General features: G+C 44.3%; 1 protein-coding gene across 1 annotated transcript in view; it reads left to right on the top strand.

Moving 5' to 3' along the window:
- Window positions 1-6181: 6181 nt before the first annotated feature.
- LOC103604412 (serine/arginine repetitive matrix protein 4-like) overlaps window positions 6182-19802 on the top strand; it is a gene marked incomplete at its 3' end in the record, with an annotated part of 121241 nt that continues 107620 nt past the window's right edge. The window contains exon 1 of the mRNA XM_008588964.1: window positions 6182-6581. Within this exon, the coding sequence (XP_008587186.1) occupies window positions 6451-6581 (131 nt within the window). The remainder of the gene's footprint in view (window positions 6582-19802) is intronic.

The raw sequence follows: 19802 nt of genomic DNA, 5'->3' as shown, positions 1-19802 counted from the left end.
TTTCAACTCTCTGTGCTTCAGGGTTTTTTTTTTTTTTAATGCAAAATGTGGTTAATAGCAGGACATAATCCATAGGGTTGTTGTGAACATTAAATGAGTTAATATTTGTAAAGTACTTAGAATAATGCCTGACACCAATAACTGCATAAGCATGTACAATCATGCATCATGTAGTGATGAAGATATATTTTGAAAAATGCATCATTAAGTGATTTCATCAATGTGCAAAAGTATGTTATGAAAGGAAACAGCAATGAATTTTTCTATTATCTACACTAGCTACTAGTTGCATGAGTGTGGACCCTCTAATTATGTTCCTAAGTCTCTCTGTGTCTCATTTTCCTCATCTGTTAAATGGAGACTAGTATAATACCATCTCCACAAAGTTATGAAAATGAATCACAGATATAAATTATGGCTGGCACTCAGCAAGCACTCAGTGAGTAACACTGTTTTTAACTATTATTTTGCTATGGGATGGGTGGAAATTATTTAAAGATATAAGAATTCTAAAGTAGACAATGACTCTTTCATACGGGGTCAGACCTAATGTGTGAGGTGCTTGGCTTTCTACCTTAAAGGTCTAAGCTATCTCTGGGAGGGTCACCCAGTGGGTAAGCTAGGCACCCTCCCTCAACATATTTTACGTGGATTTTTTACACCAGCATTACACAAACATGTGAGGAATGCGTTGCACTATAATGTTATGAAGGATATGACATACTAGGCAATAGGAATTTTTCAGCTTCATTATAATCTTAAGTGCAGTGTGAATGTTGTATTGTCATGTGTAATATGTGGGTATAAAATCATGCCTATTGCCTACAGGCTAAGGTAATATAAACATTAGTATGGCTATGTACTGTATATGAAATCTACTCATTGTTTTAGCATTTATCAAACTCCTACTAAGTGCCAATCCTGTACTGGATATTGGTGACCCAAATAGGAAACAGACATAGGCAGTCCTTTGAAGGATCTCACAGACAATTCTATGACAAATTACTCAAAATAAATTAGAAAGTATATGCATGGCTCAGAAGAGGCCCAAGAGAGGGAAGATTTTGTTATGGGTATGGAAGGGTAGGAATGGATCAGATAAGACTTCTGAGATGACGTGATTATGAAAAGTTGAGGGATGAATAGGAGTTTTTCAGGTGGACAGAGAGGTCAGAGAAGATTATTTTCAAGTATTCAGAGAGTCATGGAATAGAACGGGTATATAGGGATACTAAGAGCTATTTGGAATGACTAGAGGGTGAAGTTCAAGGGCAGATATAGAAGGCAGATACCAGATCATGAGTGCCTTGTGGGTTAGGCACTTACCCTACTAATTTGTGGGGAGTCAGTGAAAGGTCTTCAGCAGAAGAAAGTTATGAGGAGGCCCATAATTTGAGGAAAAAATGACCTAGGGAGAGTAAATACAAAGAACAAGTAAGCAGAAATCAAATTAAATTCTTGCAGCAGGGAGGCCAATTAGGTGGCCGATACAATTTTTCTGGAGAGGAATAGTCCCTTTTATTCAGGTCCTGATGTTGGACAGCTCCATCCTCCTGTTCTCCTCCCTGCCAAGATTCTTCATCTTGATCTCCTTCAACAAAATCAATATGGCAGCCTTGAAGATTCATGTCCTGTCCTCCCAACTATTTAAAATCCAGGATGCCCATATTAGGGCTGTACTAGGAAAGTAGTTTTTGCCATTCCTTCAGAAAGAGGGTGGAGGCTCTGAAAATTGCATTTGTAACATAAATAGATATTTAGATTGATGGGCAGCTCTAGATTTGTATCCAACCTATAGACAGGATGGACACATGTGCATACTCTCCTAACGTTACACTTCTGTGATCTTTTTGCTGAAACTCAGTGTAGCCTGAACTTTAAGACAGATCTGGGTTTTAAACAAGACTCCACTACTTGCTAGCTATGCAATTCTGGGCAAGTAATTGTAACCACTCAAAGACTTAGTTTCCAATATGTAAAATTTAGACATTGATAGTTCCTTTCTCACAGACTTGTGAGAATTAAATGAAAAAATGTTCATCAAGGGTTTAGCACACACGGTGACTAGAATATAGAACATAGCAACATATACTTGACAGGCGTAGCCATAATTATTTTTTGAGACAACAATGAATGCATTTGTCTTATAGAATCTTAGGAACTATGAAATAAAGGAAGGAGGGTTCCTTGTTTATTCATGTTAGTTCAGAGGCATTTGAAGCAGTACATATCTATGTTCTAGGGGAAGAATGGGCAATAAATAGCAGAGGTGGGATTTAGATTAGACACAAGGTAGAACTTTCAAAAAGTGAGGATTGTTAAACCCTGAGTAGAGCAGTGCAATCATTTTTTTCCTCCCCAAATGTCTCTGTGAAGAAATACAGAACCTTGTAGTTTGAATGGTTTAGCAAGATCATGTTTTAAAGCACAAAGACAGATGAATTAGCCTCATTATCATAGTTCCTATTATCTCAATCATTATTTGAATTTTTCACTGTTCACTGGACTTTTGGAAATGGGTACAGACTGTCAAGTTCCCCCATGTTCCTTGATGCTGGTAGATAATGATTAGCTCCATTGTACTCAGAGAAGTCCTGGACACAGAGAGACTAAAGGATTTACCCGAGGTAACACAGTAATGTTAGCAGGGTAGGATTTGAGCTGCCTCAGGAGGAGAGGAAGCCATTTCTCTGAGGTGGAGGTGCTGCTTCTTCAGATCACTAGGGCAAAGGATGCATGAGAACCTCTTTAGCTTCTACTCTAGAGTGCCTGGATTTGCAAATCCTAGAATCACTTCTCCCTGGTCTCCTCTTTTTCAAATGAAAGAACAGTACCAATCAGGTAAAGATGCACCCTCTAGACATGGATGACAAATTGATTTTATCTGAAATGCCAACTCCAACCAACTGGCAGTGGCTATCTAGAAGATTATGTTGAGAAGGATTCTGAGGTTAGATCCCAGAAAAAATGTTGTGATGGACTAGTGTTGTGTGCCATCAGCATAGTACAAAGGACATGCAGCAATTGTGCCACATATTTGTATTCATTAACCATCATGTTGATGGGTCTCGGTTTATGGGTAGGCTGACTTACACCTGGAGAAACAGACAGCAATACCCTGAAGGAATGAGTCACAAGATGGTTATATTTTTGATAAAGTGATGGAGGAATTGAAATTCCAGTTATATGGAAGAAGGTGGATCTAAAGTCTAAGTCACTTTGATAAAGTACAAAGAAGACAAATGTTAGGCAATGGGGACCCAGAAGGTGAATTAGATTGTGAACTTCTTTAGGGACAGGCCCATGTCTTGTTTATCTTTGGACCCTCTGTGCCAGGATGGTGTCTGAACAAGATCCAAGACAGTCATCAATTAATGATTATTGAACTGAACATGGCCTGACTTAAGATACTAACAAGTGATGATTCCAACAGCATCAGCAATAATAGCTACCATTTAATGGCCACTGACTATGAACTGGACACTGTGTTAAGTCCTTTACAGGTAATATTTCACTTAATCCTCACAACTATATGAAGTGTGTGCTAATGTCTCCATTTTGCAGATGGGGAAACTGAAGCTATTAGCTACTGGCCCAAGGTCATCCAGCTGTAAAGTGGCAGAGCTGGGTTTTATACTCTAGTTCTGTCTGACTCCAGAGGCTGTGTTCCTAAGTATTGGGATTATAATTGACATTCTTTAGTAAACTATGTCCCAGACACTGTTCCGTAACCTGTATCTGTGTTAATTCCTTTAATCCTTAAAGCTAGTCCATCTAAACACATACATTTAATCTTTATAGGATCTTCACACTGCTGATAAAAACCAAAAACCAAAAAACTAAGGCATAGGCAGGTGAAGTCACTCCTCCAAGATCAGATGGATAGGAAATGACAGAGCTAAAATTTGAACCCTGGCCTTCTGGCTCCCAGGCCCTGAACGTATTACTGGAGACTCCTAACTTAGAAGCCTCAACACCGTGTGCTTTTAAGAACGTAGCTTATTGATATCTGGTGATTTTTATCAAGTCTCACCTAGCATCCCAAGGGTCCCCCCATCCCCACCTCCAGCCAAAACAGAAACTATCCTTCACAGACCTTCTTTGTTCCGTCCAGAATCACCTTGACCAAGTCACCTGGCCATCCTAGACCTCAATTTTCTCATCTTTAAAACAGTAAAAGCAGTTTCCTCTCCCACCCTACCTGGTTGCTGTGTGGCTCAAAGAGACAATTGTGTGCCAGTGGAAGCTTGAGCAACGTTCTAGGAATTAAGAACAAGAGCACAGCTGGGAGATATTGATTGATCTTGTGGGGGTAATATCCCACCTACCTCTCCCTTGCAAGTGACTCAGTTCATATTCCAAATGTCATGACTAAGGATAGTTTCAAATATCCCAGGTTAATTAAAGGGCCAGCTTTAGACTGAATTTAAAAGGACATCAACTTCAGGGTGGGAAATGGGGCCTGAGATCAATGGGGGATGGGGGATTTCTGGCATGGGGGGGGGCGTGACGGAGGGGAGGGGTGAGGCTAGGCTCTACTTTCCTTCAGCTGCAAGCATCCCAGCCCCACCTCCTGGCAGCCACAACCCAAAGCCAGCAAATGCACCTCTATTTATTGACCAGAAGGGGTCACTGCAGAGCGAGCAGCGCTCTCAGGCTCTCACAGAAGCGGGTACACAAACTTGGGATACACACACACATCCAAATGTATATACTCTCCCGGACGGATAGTCATTTACTCCAGGTTTTTATCTTCCCCTGCCCCATCTTGTTCTCTCTATCCTCCTCCACCCCTTTACTTCCTATTTACCTCCTGTTCCCTTTCAAAGAATTTCTGAAGTTCACATTGGTGCCCCCGGACCTTTGGGTCCCCATCGCTGCCAGCATCAGCAAGAAGCATGGGTTTATTCCCGCTGTGTCGGGGATGCGGTTCCAGGTGCTTGGAGGCCTTTAAGACACATTGAGGCCTCTTTCCAGGATTTACAACCTAGTGGGTGTGGCGGGGGTAGTAGCAACTCTGCTGAGATTAAAGGGCTCCGAGGAGGGAGAGATAGTCTGTGGGGTCCCGCAATGGTATCTTTTTCTGAATGAAAACCCTGGAGTGGGGGGTCGGGAGGGGTGATTCTGCCTAGATCCTCGAGGTTTATTTGGGATTCTAAACCTCCATTTGCTAAGAGTATGAGTAAACTGTGAGGGGCTAGAAGATGGGGAGGAGAGACCAGAAAGTAACTATCCCCTGTAATCCTCAGATTTCCCCCCTTAAATCCTCTTCCAAAACGTAGTCCTTTCCCGAGAGAAACCGTGTTAAGAAAAGTGGCAGCAGCTGAATTCCCCAGGAGTGGGTGGGGGGAGGGTGGGGTGGGCGGGGTACCCTTCCCTTTGGACGGGTTTGGCCGTGGGGACGTTGGGCAGGCTGGCTGTGCGGCACAAAAGAGAGATCCTTTAAGCAGCGCCGCATGCACAGATGTAACGCTGCGCCCCTCTGCGGGCGGGGGTTAGGCTCGGCAGATGGTGAGAAGCCGAACTGGTGACTGATTGTCCATCAAATGGCACTTTCTGGGTGGTGGAGATCTCGCGGCCCCCAGGCGCAGAGAAGAACGCAGGGGACCCCCTTCGCCGGCCTAGGCAGTACCTCCCAGAAGTGGGGGGGGTGTGCCTTGGGCCGATAGGTTAAGTTTTTTACTTCCCCCCTCAGTAGAAGCCCGCTACAAGACTTGAGAAGGGGCTCGGAAGGGAGGTGGCCGGACCCAGAGGGCACGAAAGGAAAGGGTGGGGGAATGCCCCACGATGACGGGGGAGAACAGGGGGCTGGGAAGCAGGATCCTCTGCCTGGTTCAGTTCGGGGTGCCGGGATTGCCTCTCAGAGGGGTCAGCGCTCCAACTCCATCGCCACCACCGGGCCCTGGTGACAGGCGCACGCCCCGCCCTTTCTCCTCCTTAGACCTGCGGGCTTTTGTTATGCAGATGGCGGCAGGAGGCTGAGCCAGAGGAGGAGGGTGTTGGTGGAGAGGAGGAGAGACGGAGAGGGGGGAGGAAAGTGCAGCTCGCGCGACCAGCCTCCTCTCCCAACGTCACATTGTGCGAGAGACAAAACCCGGGCGCGCCGGAGCTCACACGCGCACGCACACACAGACGACCCCGTCGCCTCTTCTCTCCTGGGCTGCCGAGGAAGCCAGCCCTGCCTTCCCTTCCTGGGGCGCGGAGGCTCAGCAAGCTCAGAGCGCAACACAGAGCCAACCGAGAAGGCGAAGAAAGCCGGCGGACAAGCCTTCTTTCTCCGCCGCCTGCCAGCGCTGAGGCCCCCATCCCCCGCCCTGAACTCCAGTCTCTCCCATCCCACCCCGCTGGGTTTCACACGGACCGAGCCCGGAGCCGGGTGTGCCCCGGTCTGGAGTCTACGTTTCAGCACTTTGGACAGCGCCCGGCTGTCCTGGCCCATTTGGTTTGGCTATGGCGAGCGTTCAGCAAGGCGAGAAGCAGCTTTTTGAGAAGTTCTGGCGAGGAACCTTCAAAGCAGTGGCCACTCCGCGTCCCGAGAGCATCATTGTCGCCAGTATCACGGCCCGCAAGCCACTGCCAAGGTAATAATCTCTTTCTTAAAAGGGGAGACCCTGAAGGTCCCCCCGTCTGGCCTGTGACCCGGAGCCCTGAGGGGAGGATGCAGGCAGCTGGGCCAGGGCGCCTGTCTTTTCCCGTCACTACTTGGTATCTCCCGCTGGAACATGGGAACTAATCACTTGTGTGAGGTGGCAGCTGGTGAGAAGGGACAGGGATTCTTTGGGGGGAGCAAAACTCAACAGACCCTATAGCTCCTATTCAAGAGCTTTTGATCTCTTTGGGTGGGCGGTGTAGGTAGGGTATGACTTTCCTGAAAAACTTTTCTTGGTATCACAGAGCTCAGAGGCCAAGGGGGGGAAAGGAATGGTGGATCTGAGCTGGTCGGGGTGAATTATACAAGAAGAGAAGATGAAGGTTTAACTGGCTCGAGCAATGTTCAGAGACAGCAGCACATATCTATCCTCAGCTCAGCAACTAGCGAGCTCTGAACGTTTTGACAAAAGCCCATATGCTGTTCCTTCAAATTCACCCAAAACAGCACCCTCCTCCACACCTTTCTGGCTGTGGCTGCTGCTGCTGAATTCTCTCCTTCCCAGCATCCAAAACCAAGACTTTGTGCTCAAGAGTCAGGGTGGAGCCTTCCAAGATCGTGAAGATAATCTTGGAAGAGTTTTATTCGATTTTTCCAAAAGAATCTGATTGTGTGGAACTCAAAAATGAGAACAGATCCTTGGATGGTGGTAGAAATGGTGTCATAAAAGGAAGGTAGAAAGAGGGAGAACAGGATGTGGGGTGAAAGGAAAAGGAGGCTGGGGAAAATGGAAGCATTCCAAGACAGAGGCAACCCAATTCTTTTCATAAATCATTCGTTTTAGAGGAGTTGAGAATAAAAGGAAGAAGACTGTGCTCTCTGTCAGGGAAAATCAAAGCAGTATAAAAACTCATTTTTGGCTGATGTTGAATGAGTGGTTCAGTGGGAGCATAAGAAAAAAGTGGACCAGGGGAGGCCACTTGGAGGATGTATTAATAGTGGCAGGCTGCATTAGGGAGTAGATTGAAAACATTTCTGGAAAGTGCTTCGGACAGAATGCCTGTTCTGGCACAACTGAAACTCAACTTTCCAGTAGGTGTAGGTTGAAAGACTGATGGGGAATCATATCTGAAGAATCAAACCCAGACTGAAGAACTTTTCACAGTCTGACAGAGGTTCATACAGGTCTTTAGAAAAATGGGTGTCCCATGCTGGGAATGGGTGGACATGAAACATGATGGGCCAGTAGGATGTAGCAGGCTGCAGGCAGTAGCTACCAGTATTTATGGATGGGAGGGAGGGGACACCTGCTGACACAGGCTGGAGAAGTGGAACAATAACACCAAAGGCCATCAAAAGCTGATGCTTCTCTACTTGAAAGGAGGTTCTTTGCAGAGAGTTTTGACGTCAGCAGTTTTATTTTCCTGAGCTTCTGCCATCCATTCCACCTTTAGAGTGTACCTATTGTTGGTGAATCAGGTGCTGTGGTGGCCAAAGAAAATGCCCTTGTAGAAGGGACTAGAGGAAATTTCACTGGAAACTAGAAGCATGGCGTTTAGTCCAGAGTCTTCCATTTCAGGAGTGTAGGCAGAAGAAAGCAGATTCCTGGCAGTGTTTTAATTCAGAAAAGCATGCCTGATGTCTACCTTGCTTGGTACTTTTACCCTTTGTCTGTCTGTTTGTTCCTGTCATACCCTTCCCTTGGTCAATTCAAATCTTATGAATTGTCCACAAGGCCTCTCAACCCACATGCTTTCTGTAGCTTTCTGCTAATTCTAATTTAATCCATTGGAGACTTTTACAATAGCAACCCCTCGTACTCCCCTGGTATTATTTCACTCTTCGTGTCTTTTAATGTCTTGGGTCTTCTTCCCTTCTGGAAACCACCCTGAAGTAAAAGTCTGAGCCGTAAACCCTAAATTTACATCATGCTAGAAGGATCCCATTTAATACTTCTGTAACAGGCATGGTCTCTGTTTTATAGCTGGTACTCCTGGTTTGGGGTAGAAAATGTGCAAAGAATATTTATATCCAAGACCTCAGGAAAGGCTGGATTGGAGTTGTCTTTTAACAGACTAGCTGTAAAACCTGAATCATCTCTAATCTCACCCAAGCCAGCCACGTCCAGTGAGGGTCAGTTTTCCACTTCCTTTTCAATGCTCTATACTTACTTAAGGGTGAAAGTACCATGTTACCAAAGCAGAGTTCTTAGGAGTAAAAAGGACAGAGACAGTGGCATAGCATCAGCTGAGCCCCAGTGGCTTCCTCTAGAGGCAATCTGGGGACTTGTTCTCATCAGAAATGTTGTTGAGTTCCGTGAGTCAAGCCCAGCTCACAGTCAGCAGATCAGCACAAGTAGCTGTCTGCAGGGAGACGGGGGAGGGAACGGATGAAACACTAGCCAGTCCTGTTGGTTACACCCTTATTTGTTAATAGGTAAGGTCCCCCCTCCCTCAGTGAACTTCCCCAGGGTATTTTAAGTCTGTCTCTGAAAGTAATTTAGCACTAGCATAGAAGTATGCATACATTCAGTTTGTAGATTTCATAGTAACATGCATACATTGTACAATAGCACTCCAAGCAAAACTCCCCCGTAGCCCCTCCCCCTCCCCCTTGGTGAGGCATACTTGATGAGGCAATAGCTTTATAATGTATCAAATTGCAAGCAGATGTCTGACTCAAATGTCAGAACAGTATAACAGAGTGGGAGGCAGTATATCATAGTGGTTAAGAGCTCAGACTTGAGCATAAGACAACCTGGATTCCTGTCCTGGTCCTATCATTTATTAGCTGGGTGTTCTGAGCAAGTGGCTTTACCTCTCTGAGCCTGTTTATCAGCTTGAAACTAGAAATAATAGCAGTGGCCCCTTAGACCAGGTGGATTGTGAAGACTGAGTCAGGTAAGATATTCCGAATAGAATGTGTCACATAATGTTTATTCAATGGACATCGGCTCTGTAACAAAGCCTATAATGGCCAAAAGGAAATCAACAATTCTTTCCCATATTAAGTTCTTCATACCTACCCATTTCTTTCCCAAATAATGCTGTCAATAAAAATTTTGGGATTTCAACTTCTGACAGGCAACTATACTGAGATGGAATTAACACACATGAGACGGGGTAGGGAATGGTCCCCAAATCCCGCTCCGTGAAGGAAGATTAGCTGCTTTCTGATCTGTTTCAGTTAGGGGGTTGGGGAGCTATTGAAGAGCAATCTGGATTTAGAATCATTAGTACATCATTCTCACAGAGCATTCTTTTTGTTTGTATAGAGAAGACCAAATGCTGCCAGTCTAAAGAAAGCTCAATCTCCTTGAGAAATCACAATTTTAATCCCTTTGTTTCATCAAATCTACACTGACTATATAATTAATTGTTCATATCAAGACATCTTTAAGAATGAAAGGAGTGTTGTTAGTAATTAATCCAGGATGGAAAATCTAACAGGGATTATCCCAGGCAAACCAGGATGTAGGGTCACCATAGTCAAACTTCATCCTACACCAGCAGGAAGGGAGCCAACATGAATCAATATGGTGCCTGAACTGTAGAGAGATCCCCCCCCCCACTTTAATCCCCACCAAAGAAGAGTCATCATTTTACCTGGCTTTAACTTAATTCTCCTTGTTAATTGCTTAGTCTAGAAAAGTTTATACCTAAGAAGTTTTAGGCTCAGTGAAAACCTAGTGTTTAAAGCCAGCTCAAACCACAATAACCATATTGACGACTAGTAGTAGGGGAGGACTTAATGAACATTTAAAAATCACTTGAAATTAACATATCAATTGTTTGTGGATACTTGAGTGCTAGCAAAGGGCTAGAAAAGCGGCACCCTTACATAGAATAAGCATTCCCTTTACAATTCTTTTAACAAGCTATTAATTTTCTTCGAAAATCCTTTCTATGCAGAATAGTCAAGAAGCAGACTTCAGCTCTGTCTCTGTCCAAAGGATCATAAATTCCAAACTATTGGAGATTTTACTGCATAAAGGGAAAGATGGCCAAGTGGTAAGGCAGAAATAATACCTCTGAACCATTTAATTTGACTCCCCTTGGTGCCAAGAGATTTGTTAGTACATTTGTGCTGACTTGGTCCTTGTCCTCGGGAGCAGGGTGAAGGGCTGTTGGGAGATTATCTGACAGTCAATATACTGAGGGTCACAGAGAATGCTTATCTGGCGATGAATGAACGTTTTTCTCTGGGAAGGAAGTGTTATTGTTTGGGTCAATCTTTCTTCTTTTGGAAGGTGAAATTTGTTGAATGAGTTGGTGGAGGGGTCATTTCTGACATGCTGCTGTGTTCACTTGGCAAACGTGCTCTTAGAGAACCAGAGTGTGGTGAATGTCCAAAGAACACTGGATGCATTAATTGTATAAGTACACATGGTCCAAATGCAGCAACAGATTAGCTGTCTCCACCTCCAATTAGCCCCACCTCCAATTCTGACACGCTGGAGATTCTGATCAGTGCAACCCAAAAGACATGCACACTACTAATAGATATGATTCTCCCTAATGTCAGAATGAGGCTCCCAAGACATAGAAATCGGTCTGGCTGGGCAGGTAAACATGTTAACCAGTGCACTCCAGGCCTGAGAGTCTTAGTTACTTCCATCCCCCAGTTTAGGTCACCAAAAAGGGGGAACATCCCTAAGATCTCAACTCCTGTAATGAGGAAAGAAGCCTAGGTCATATGACTTCTGCTCCATGAACACTTCAGGCATGCTGCAGGGGTACAATAAATTTAAAACTACCCTTTCTTTCAGAGTGGCTGGATTTACCTACCTGTGAGGTGGAAGAATTCCCAGAGGCTGAGCAAAACCGAAGCTCTTTAATTGCTTGTGACTAAGACTTTCCCGGAGATGTGTGAGAATATTTCTGAGATGGAGGTAGTAGAAATGAAGAGAATTGGACTCTGAAATCAGATCTACCCAGGCTCAAATCCTTCTTTGCCAGTTTCTACCAGTGGGACCTGCTAGTCATCTCCCCTCTTTGTGTCTCAGTTTCCCTATCTGCAACACATTCCTTTCACGGGTTGTAGCAAGGAGTGAATAAGATAGTTCGTGTAAAGAGCATGGCGCAGTGCCTGGTACAGACCATGACCTCCATAAACTGGGTGCTCTTGTTCCTATGGCCTAATTAGATGCAGAGAGAGTAGATGTTAAGACCCTCACCACCTGGGCTGGGGTTTGTCAGGATGATGCTCACGTTCCTCGGCCTTGCCTCTTGACCATTCCAATGCTCTGTATTCAATTTTGAATATAGTTTCGGTGTTCCTTAAAGAGCCACTGGAGATGTGTAGAGCTGTTTACAAAAATCTGACAGATCCCAAAAGCAAATTAATCAAAAGAAATGTTTCTTTTCGCTGTTTGTGAACACTTACTGGCTATGTGACCTTCTCAATCTCAGTTTTCTCATCCATAAGATGGGGCTAATAATAGCAGCTACGTCCAACAGCTGTTGTGATCACTGAATGATCTAATTTATGGAAAGTGCTATTTGGCACACAGCATGGGCTCCATCAATGTTAGCTCCTGCTATTAATAATAAATTATAGTTTTTATTATTACTATAGGTCAGGCTCATTGGGGAGAAAAAGATGAATGAAATGCAATCTCTTCCTTTGAGGATCTTGGAGTTTAGAGGCAAAGGTAGACACAAACATGAGGACACAGGACATGAGGCAAACAGCCTTAAGTATGATAACATAGGTAGGAATAAAGGCAGGGGAATGAAGAAAAACAGAGGATGGGGAGACCCTCAATTAGGCATGGAGTCCTTTGCTTAGACTCACACAGTGATCCTTAGTTATCTGATCCGTAAAATAGGGATGATTCTTTATTTTATCGATTTTTCCCTACAGATGCAAGGAATGATCAGAATGAATAAGGCCTTTACCCCCAGAAGAGTCTCAAAGACCATTTATTTTCCCATGGTAAAAAAAAAAAAAAAAAAAAAAAGGTTGAACTTTCTGGAGGGGAGTATAACCTGCTGGGAAATAGTCAGTGCTAATGAAGGGGAGTTGTGGAAGGGAACTGCCCATATAATATAAAAGTTCCAACTTCCCTGCCATTGGATCAAGGATGCAGTCTCCAGTGTGGGCCATAAAGTTCCTTGTCCTTCATGGTCTAGCTCTGGTTAACAAGAAATCAAGTTTGCATTCTTTGAGCAACTACCAATGATGACGGGATTGTGGTGATCCCACAAATGTTGAAGATAAAATTAGCCACAAGGGAATAAATGCACAAAGTGGAAGAAGCTGCATGTGGGTAAAAAAAAAAAAGTTGTACTTTTGTTCACTCATTTATTCATTCATTCACTCATTTAACAATTTTATTGAGCTACTCAATATAGCAGCAAACAAACTGCTCTAGTGGAGAAGAAAGATAATAAGTGAAGAAATAAATAAATAATATAAGATCTGGTGGTAATAGTGTTTCCAAGAAGAATAAAGTAGGGGAAAGGAATAGACGGTGAAGAAAGTAGCCACTTTGTTGGATGGAGTGGTCAGGGTCCTGGATTAAGGGAGGGAGTGAGCTGTGAAGATAATGGGGGAAAAGTGTTTGAGGCAAAAGGAACAGCAAGTGCAAAGGCCCTGAGGTGGAAGCATGCTTGGCATATTTTAGGAATAGCAAAGAGGTCAGTGTGGCTGGACTAGAGAGAGTGAGGGGGAGAATAACAGGAGATGACCCCCAAGAGGTAGGCAGGAAACAGATCAAGTGTGGACCTTGTAAGCCAGTTAAGGACTTCTTAGGTCCTCAGCTCCTAGGCTGGGGGGTGACCCCAGAAGGGTTGCTGCCCTCTCAGACAGGGTCTCAGGTTTGATCTGCTTCTTCTGGCTCCTCTTCCGACTCTGATGCAGCCAGGGATGACTTTGAACAGCAGTGTCAAAAGCTTAGCTGGGCCCCTCCATGTGTTATGGACAAGCGTGAAATTTACAATCTCTCCAACTGTGATCAATCAGATTAGGAAATTGAAAAAGACACTGTTTAGACTTCCAAATAGCAGTGATAAGTTTTGTTTCCACAGCGGCAAGGGTTTGGTCTACTTCTAATATCCATGCTTACAAATCTAGACTATCCCTTGCACCCAGCAGCCCCGCTTAACTGCACATCCTTGAAGCTATAGTCTGCTTTCCCTCTCTGCTTCTGTCTCTCCCCCTCCTGCCATTTGAAATTTTGCTGAGGGAGCTCCCATATGCCACAGGCTGTGTGCGGAGCTCTGTGAAATAAAACATTGAATTAAGATGTCATAGAGACAAAGCCAAATCAAATACAGGAACAATGCCGAACCCTAAAACAGTCATTAAGTAATTCACATCTACATGTGTCTGTTCAAAACAAATATTAAGATCCGCTGGACGCAAATGTTTCTCATAGGGAGAATCCCCTAGCTACCAGATTCCCAGGGCTTAGATCCCGCTGACAGCTTTGCTGAGCAGAAACAGCAATGGATCACTGTTCTCTGGCTTCATTAAAAGTTAAGCTTAAGCAAGTGAGCTGGAATTTTACAAGACAGTTAGCACTCCTGAGGGAAGAGAGGTGCCATCTGGGCCTGAAGTGTGTGTATTCATAGTGTGTGTGCGCACTCACTCATGGTGGGAATGCGCATGCCAAGTCACTCCTGAGGGAAGAGAGGTGCCATCTGGGCCTGAAGTGTGTGTATTCATAGTGTGTGTGCACACTCACTCGTGGTGGGAATGCACATGCCAAGCTCCTTACGTTGCTATGTGCCCAACCCTGTGCTAAGCACATTTCATGTTATCTAGTTCCATCCTCATAATAATGAGAGAGGTATTTTCAAGACCCTATTTTACAGATGAGGAAACTGACGCTCAGAGAGTAGAAGTGGCTCACTCAAGGACACATGGCTGATAAGAATCAGAATTGGGATGAGAACCTAGAGCACCTAATTGATGTGTTTATAGAACAGCACACTTTGAAGAGGTGGAAAAACAGACCAGGGAGGTGAGGTGTGATTTGTCCAAGGTCACACAGTTTGAAGGTTGGCTCGTTGGCTCGTTGGCTCAGTTGGTTAGAGCACCGCCTTGTTACACCAAGGTCGTGGGTTTGGATCCAGCACTGGCCAGCCATAAACAAACAAACAAACAAACAAAAACCAAACCCTCAAATCAAGGTCACACAGTTGTGAGTGGTGAAACCAAGGACTGAACTCAGGTCTGCCCTATTGCAGGTATGTTCTTCTCTACCAGCTGTATTTTCTGTCACTGTGGTTTGGATTTTAAGGTTATGGGTGTTTTTGTTTTGTTTTTCTCATCTTGTTTTATGTCCAATAAGCTTAGGCAATCACTGTTGTTATAATCCCATCTCATACCACTCATTATAATACAGCCTTCCTCTAGCCTTGGTTCCCTTATATAATCCCCACACAGAGCCAGAAGAACCTCTTTGAAAAAGATGTAAACTCTCCCTTCTTTCTAAAGCCTGCCATTACTTTCCCACGGTTACAGAGTCAACTCCCTCCCTGATGAGTCACGGTCCTGCCAACCTCCCTAAAATTATCCCTAAAATGCTACCCCTCACTCTCTCTGCTCTAGCTGTTTCCTATTCCTTTTAGTTACTCAAATTTCTTATGTTTCTTCCCGCCACTGGGCCTTTGCACATGTTGCTAGGAACACTCTCCCTCTCCTATTGTGCCTAGTTTATACCTACTCCACTTTTAGATCTTAGCTCAAATGCGGTTTCTTCCTTGACTCCTTTCAACGTGCTCCAGACTGTGTCACACTCCCCATTACAGACTTTCTTATCACTCTGTTCTCAACACATTTGTAATTTTATATTGATTTGTGCAAGCGTCCCTCTCCTAATAGACTAAGCATCATGAAAATAGGGACTGTGTCTATGTTCTCATTGTATCTCTCTCACCTAATAAATGGCAGGGGCCAAACAAACACTAGTTGGGTGCATGAATTATAGCAGTTTTCCCTCATCTAATCACTATCATGCCTAATAATCAGAACCATATGGAATTGCCAATGTTCAAAAACAGCAATGTTACTTCCTTTGATTGACAGGAGGAACGTTTGAACCACTGAGGGTGGGGACAGTGTCTGTTTTATTCCTTGCAGTATCCCTGCACCTAATAGTGGCCCATGGTTGACAATCTTTAAATATTTGTTGAATGAATAATTAGTGAGGGCAATACAGACATAAGCACGTTGTACAGACGAGGAAACTCAGAAACCTACAGAGGTACAGCATCAGAATTGTACAGCAAAAGGAACTTTAGAGATCATCCAATCTCCACATTTTACATGTGGGGGATGGAGGGACATGTTTAACGATGTGCATAATATTTTGGATCAACAGAGAGCCATATAATTTATAAATATATACACATATACTGGGGTTTATTCTCAAAATTTCTTAATGAGAGATATACAAGATCAAAAGACTTTGGGGCCCACTGATCAAACTCAGCTCCTTCTTTTGCAGATGAGGAAACTAAATCCCACAAAGGGGGAGAGATTTGCTGAGTTCTGTAGCTTGAGGCAAGCTTTGGGTTCAGTGAAGTGGTGTTTGCCCAACATCATGGTTCCTGTTTGAATTTCTCAGCTACAATCAGGTGACCAGACGCTCATTCTCTCTTGCCACCCTAGCCCCCTACTCTGAGATATGGTATCCTGCCCCATAAGGGCCTGCTGTGGCATATGCTACCTGCCAACTGGTCTGGGATTTTGATGAGATGTCCTTCTGCATCCAGCCTGTGCCTAGCAGAGCAGGTGAGCAGCTCTGACTGTTTCTGGAATCAGATTTCAGAGCTTCCAGCTGATAAGGGGTTTTTGTTTGGCCAGTCTCTCCGCCCCAGCCTCCCTTCCACAGCCAGGTGGCAGGTGATTCTGGAGCTGAGCCCACTCCCAAAGGGGGTAGGTACCTGAGCAATGGTGCAGGATGGCCATATTTACCGTGTGGACAGTTGTTTGCAGCAGGAATGATGAGAGGCCATCCTTATTACTGCACCTTCCAATAGTCAGTTCTTTATAAACCAACATCTCCTTACCATGGCATTTAGTCTACAGTCACCATGGGAGGGCAGCCAGAGGAGACCGTCAAGGAACTCAAATACAGTCTCTTCATTTTATCGATGAGGAGACTGAGGCACAGAAAGAGCATAGGGCATTCCACAGTGCATCAGAAAGTTAATGCCAAAACCATAGCTGAAATACAGATCACTTGATATCCAGTCCCAGGACACCATTCTGCTCAGAGCTCCTTGGGAAGAAGGCAGAAAATTGATTTATTCCCATTTTACAAATGAACAAATGAGGCTCAGAGATGTGAAATGATTTGCCTAAAGTTAGCCCATAAGATAATGGTCTGCCATTACTACTGTTGTTGTTTTTGAATAATTACTGTGGATCTCATTTAATCCCCACAACGTTAGGTATCAGTTTTATGCCCATTTTACAGTTAAAGAAACTGAGGCTCGAGGTCTTATAAGGGCCTAGAATGTGCCACAGATCTCTTGACTCCAAGTTCAGTGTTCCCATCACACTGTGGGACAAAATCTCTGACCCACCCAACAAGTGTATGCACTGAGCATGAATCCTCCAGAGAAGGGTGGGAATGGTGTGACCATGTCTGGTCATCGACTCAGGCTGCACTCCCAAAGCCACCCCCACTAAATCCCCCTCCTTTCCTTTGCCTTATCTTGGAGACTACCAGCATTATGCCCCTTTCAACTGCCCCAGTCTATACTGTGGTTTTTTTCCTGAGTGTAGCATCTGTTAGAGTGACATCCATTTTAATGGCCATGGGGGATGGAGGGATTAGAGTAGACCCCCAAAACTGAAAGAGGAATCCAGAGCTCAGGAGCCTTGGAAAGAAATACCATGCCCCCCATCACAGCAGGGATCAGACTGAGGGGAAACAGGCCCCAAACTTCAGTGGGAAGGGTGCGGGTCAGGAAACCTTCTTTCTGTGAGGGGTCCCGGTTATGTATGACCCCCCAAAGAAAGAACGTCTTGGCAGCTAGGAGAGTTAGGTGTAGCCTTAAGAGTATTGTAGTTTCACCCTCCCTAAATCTTCATTTTACAGAAGGAATCCAACCCAGGGTAGTTCAATAACTTGCCTAACATGTCACAAGTAATTAATGCCATTAACAATGGGTTAGTTGTAGAACACTTGTAGGTTTTAGGAAAGAAAAAATTACTAATATGATTGATGTCCACTAGCCACACCTACCCACACCCCAGAGCACTTGCCGTTCCACCCAGCATTCATGTCCCTTTAAGAAGTAAACTCTCGAACTGTGCCCACCTGATGGTTTGAATGCAGGTACTAGAGGCTGTGGTCTAAGTTCTCCTAGAAGCTTTGGATATTTTCTGGGGGAACGCAGGCTGAGGCTGCCAACACAGGAACTCCCACCACGTGGCTTGGGCAAGATGCCATTAAAGCCACCGTGTTGTGCATTACCCCCACTGTAGTTCAAGAGAGCCTGTTGTCTTCTCTCTCCCTGGAAAATTTTGTGCTCTGTGTCCCCACTCCTTCGATCCTCCAGCCTAAGGAAAACATAGACTCTCATTTACCAAGCAAATGTTAGATAAGACACATTCCAAGGGAGGGATATTGTACGGTTGGCAGAGTTCTGGCTCTGTAGTTAGTGTGCTTCGATTTGAATTCTACTTCACCACACTAGCTGTGTAACCTTGGGCAAGTCACTTCACTATCCTGAGCCTCAGTGCCCTCATTTGTAATATGAGGACAAAAATCCCTAACTTGAGTGGCTGCTGATTTTTGGTAGATTTGAGCATTTGTTATCATCACCCTTGGCCATTCAGGATCATGTTCAAAAGAGGGTCAGTTTGGTGGTAGTGCTGGGGTATAAAATGACACTGGGATTATACTGCTGATCAAGAATCCTAAACCTTAGAGCCCTTAGGTTCTATTCTCTATTATGCAGATGGAGAAAGTGTCTCAGAAAGGGAAAGGCATTTGCCCAAAGTCACACAGTAAATGAGAACCCAGGTCTCCTGACTCCCAAAGTTCAATTCTTTGCCTCAGTGCCTTCATGAACATCAATTTTCAAACTTCTTTATCTGTCAAAGGCTTAATGAGGTGATAGACATGCTAACTATTCTGATTGGATCATTACACAATATATGCATGTATTGAAACAACAAACTGTACCCCATAGACATGTACAATGAAAAATTAAATATATTTTTTAAAGAAGGAAAAAAGAAAGGTTTATTAATAGCTACTAGTAATAGTTTCTGATTACTTATTCTATGCCCAGCACTGAGCAACTCACTTTATCTGCAATATATCACTTAATCCACTCAACCACCCCTTGAGGTAATTAGATGCTATGAAAATTTCCATTTTGTAGATGAGAAAATTAAGGATAAGAGAGGTAAGTAACTTGCCAAAAGTCACACAGTTAGGTAATTTCAGAGCTAGGATTTGAATCTTGTGCTAGTTAATTCTAACTCTTATTGGGAACACCTGCTTTGCCAATCTGCTGACATAGGAAGGAGAGACCAAAAAAAATTAGGAGCACCATATGGGAACAAGGAAGTTCTTGACAAGCTGTTTACATCTTCCAATATGTGGCACCATTCTGCTCCATCCCAGTGCCACAGTCGTGCACAGGAGAGAACATGGCTCAGGATGTCTGTCCACTGGCACTGCCCGGGGGTTCTACTTTGGAACTTGTCAGTTTGCTACATTAATGTAGCAGCCCTCCTAGAAGCAAGTTTCCTGAAGAAAGAGAAAGTAGAGAGAAAAGTCTTTTTTGAGTGAGAAATGTGGGACTTCTAATTGCAGCACCTACCCCAAGCTGACCCACCGAGGTGCAGCCGGTGTGCAGTCACGGCTGTTCTTCGCAAGCACAATACTTCATGCTTGCAGAGAGCTTGATACATACATTCACCAAGCCATCCATTTACCAAACATTCATTCATGATCTTCCTCCATTCATTTATCCATCACCACCTAGTCATCCATTCATTCATCCATCAGTCCACCTTACACTCATCCACTGATTAAGGAACCATTCATTCATTCATTCATTAATCTACTCCCTCACAATGGGGCCGGCCCCGTGGCTCACTCGGGAGAGTGCGGTGCTGATAACACCAAGGCCACGGGTTCAGATCCCATATAGGGATGGCCGGTTAGCTCACTGGGTGAGCGTGGTGCTGACAATACCAAGCCAAGGGTTAAGATCCCCTTACCGGTTATCTTTTT

This window comes from Galeopterus variegatus, unplaced genomic scaffold (assembly GCF_000696425.1).
Source record: "Galeopterus variegatus unplaced genomic scaffold, G_variegatus-3.0.2 Scaffold5130, whole genome shotgun sequence".
NCBI classification, from domain to species: domain Eukaryota; kingdom Metazoa; phylum Chordata; class Mammalia; order Dermoptera; family Cynocephalidae; genus Galeopterus; species Galeopterus variegatus.
The sequence above is the reverse complement of the archived record's forward strand: the minus strand, read 5'-3'. Positions and strand labels throughout refer to the sequence as shown.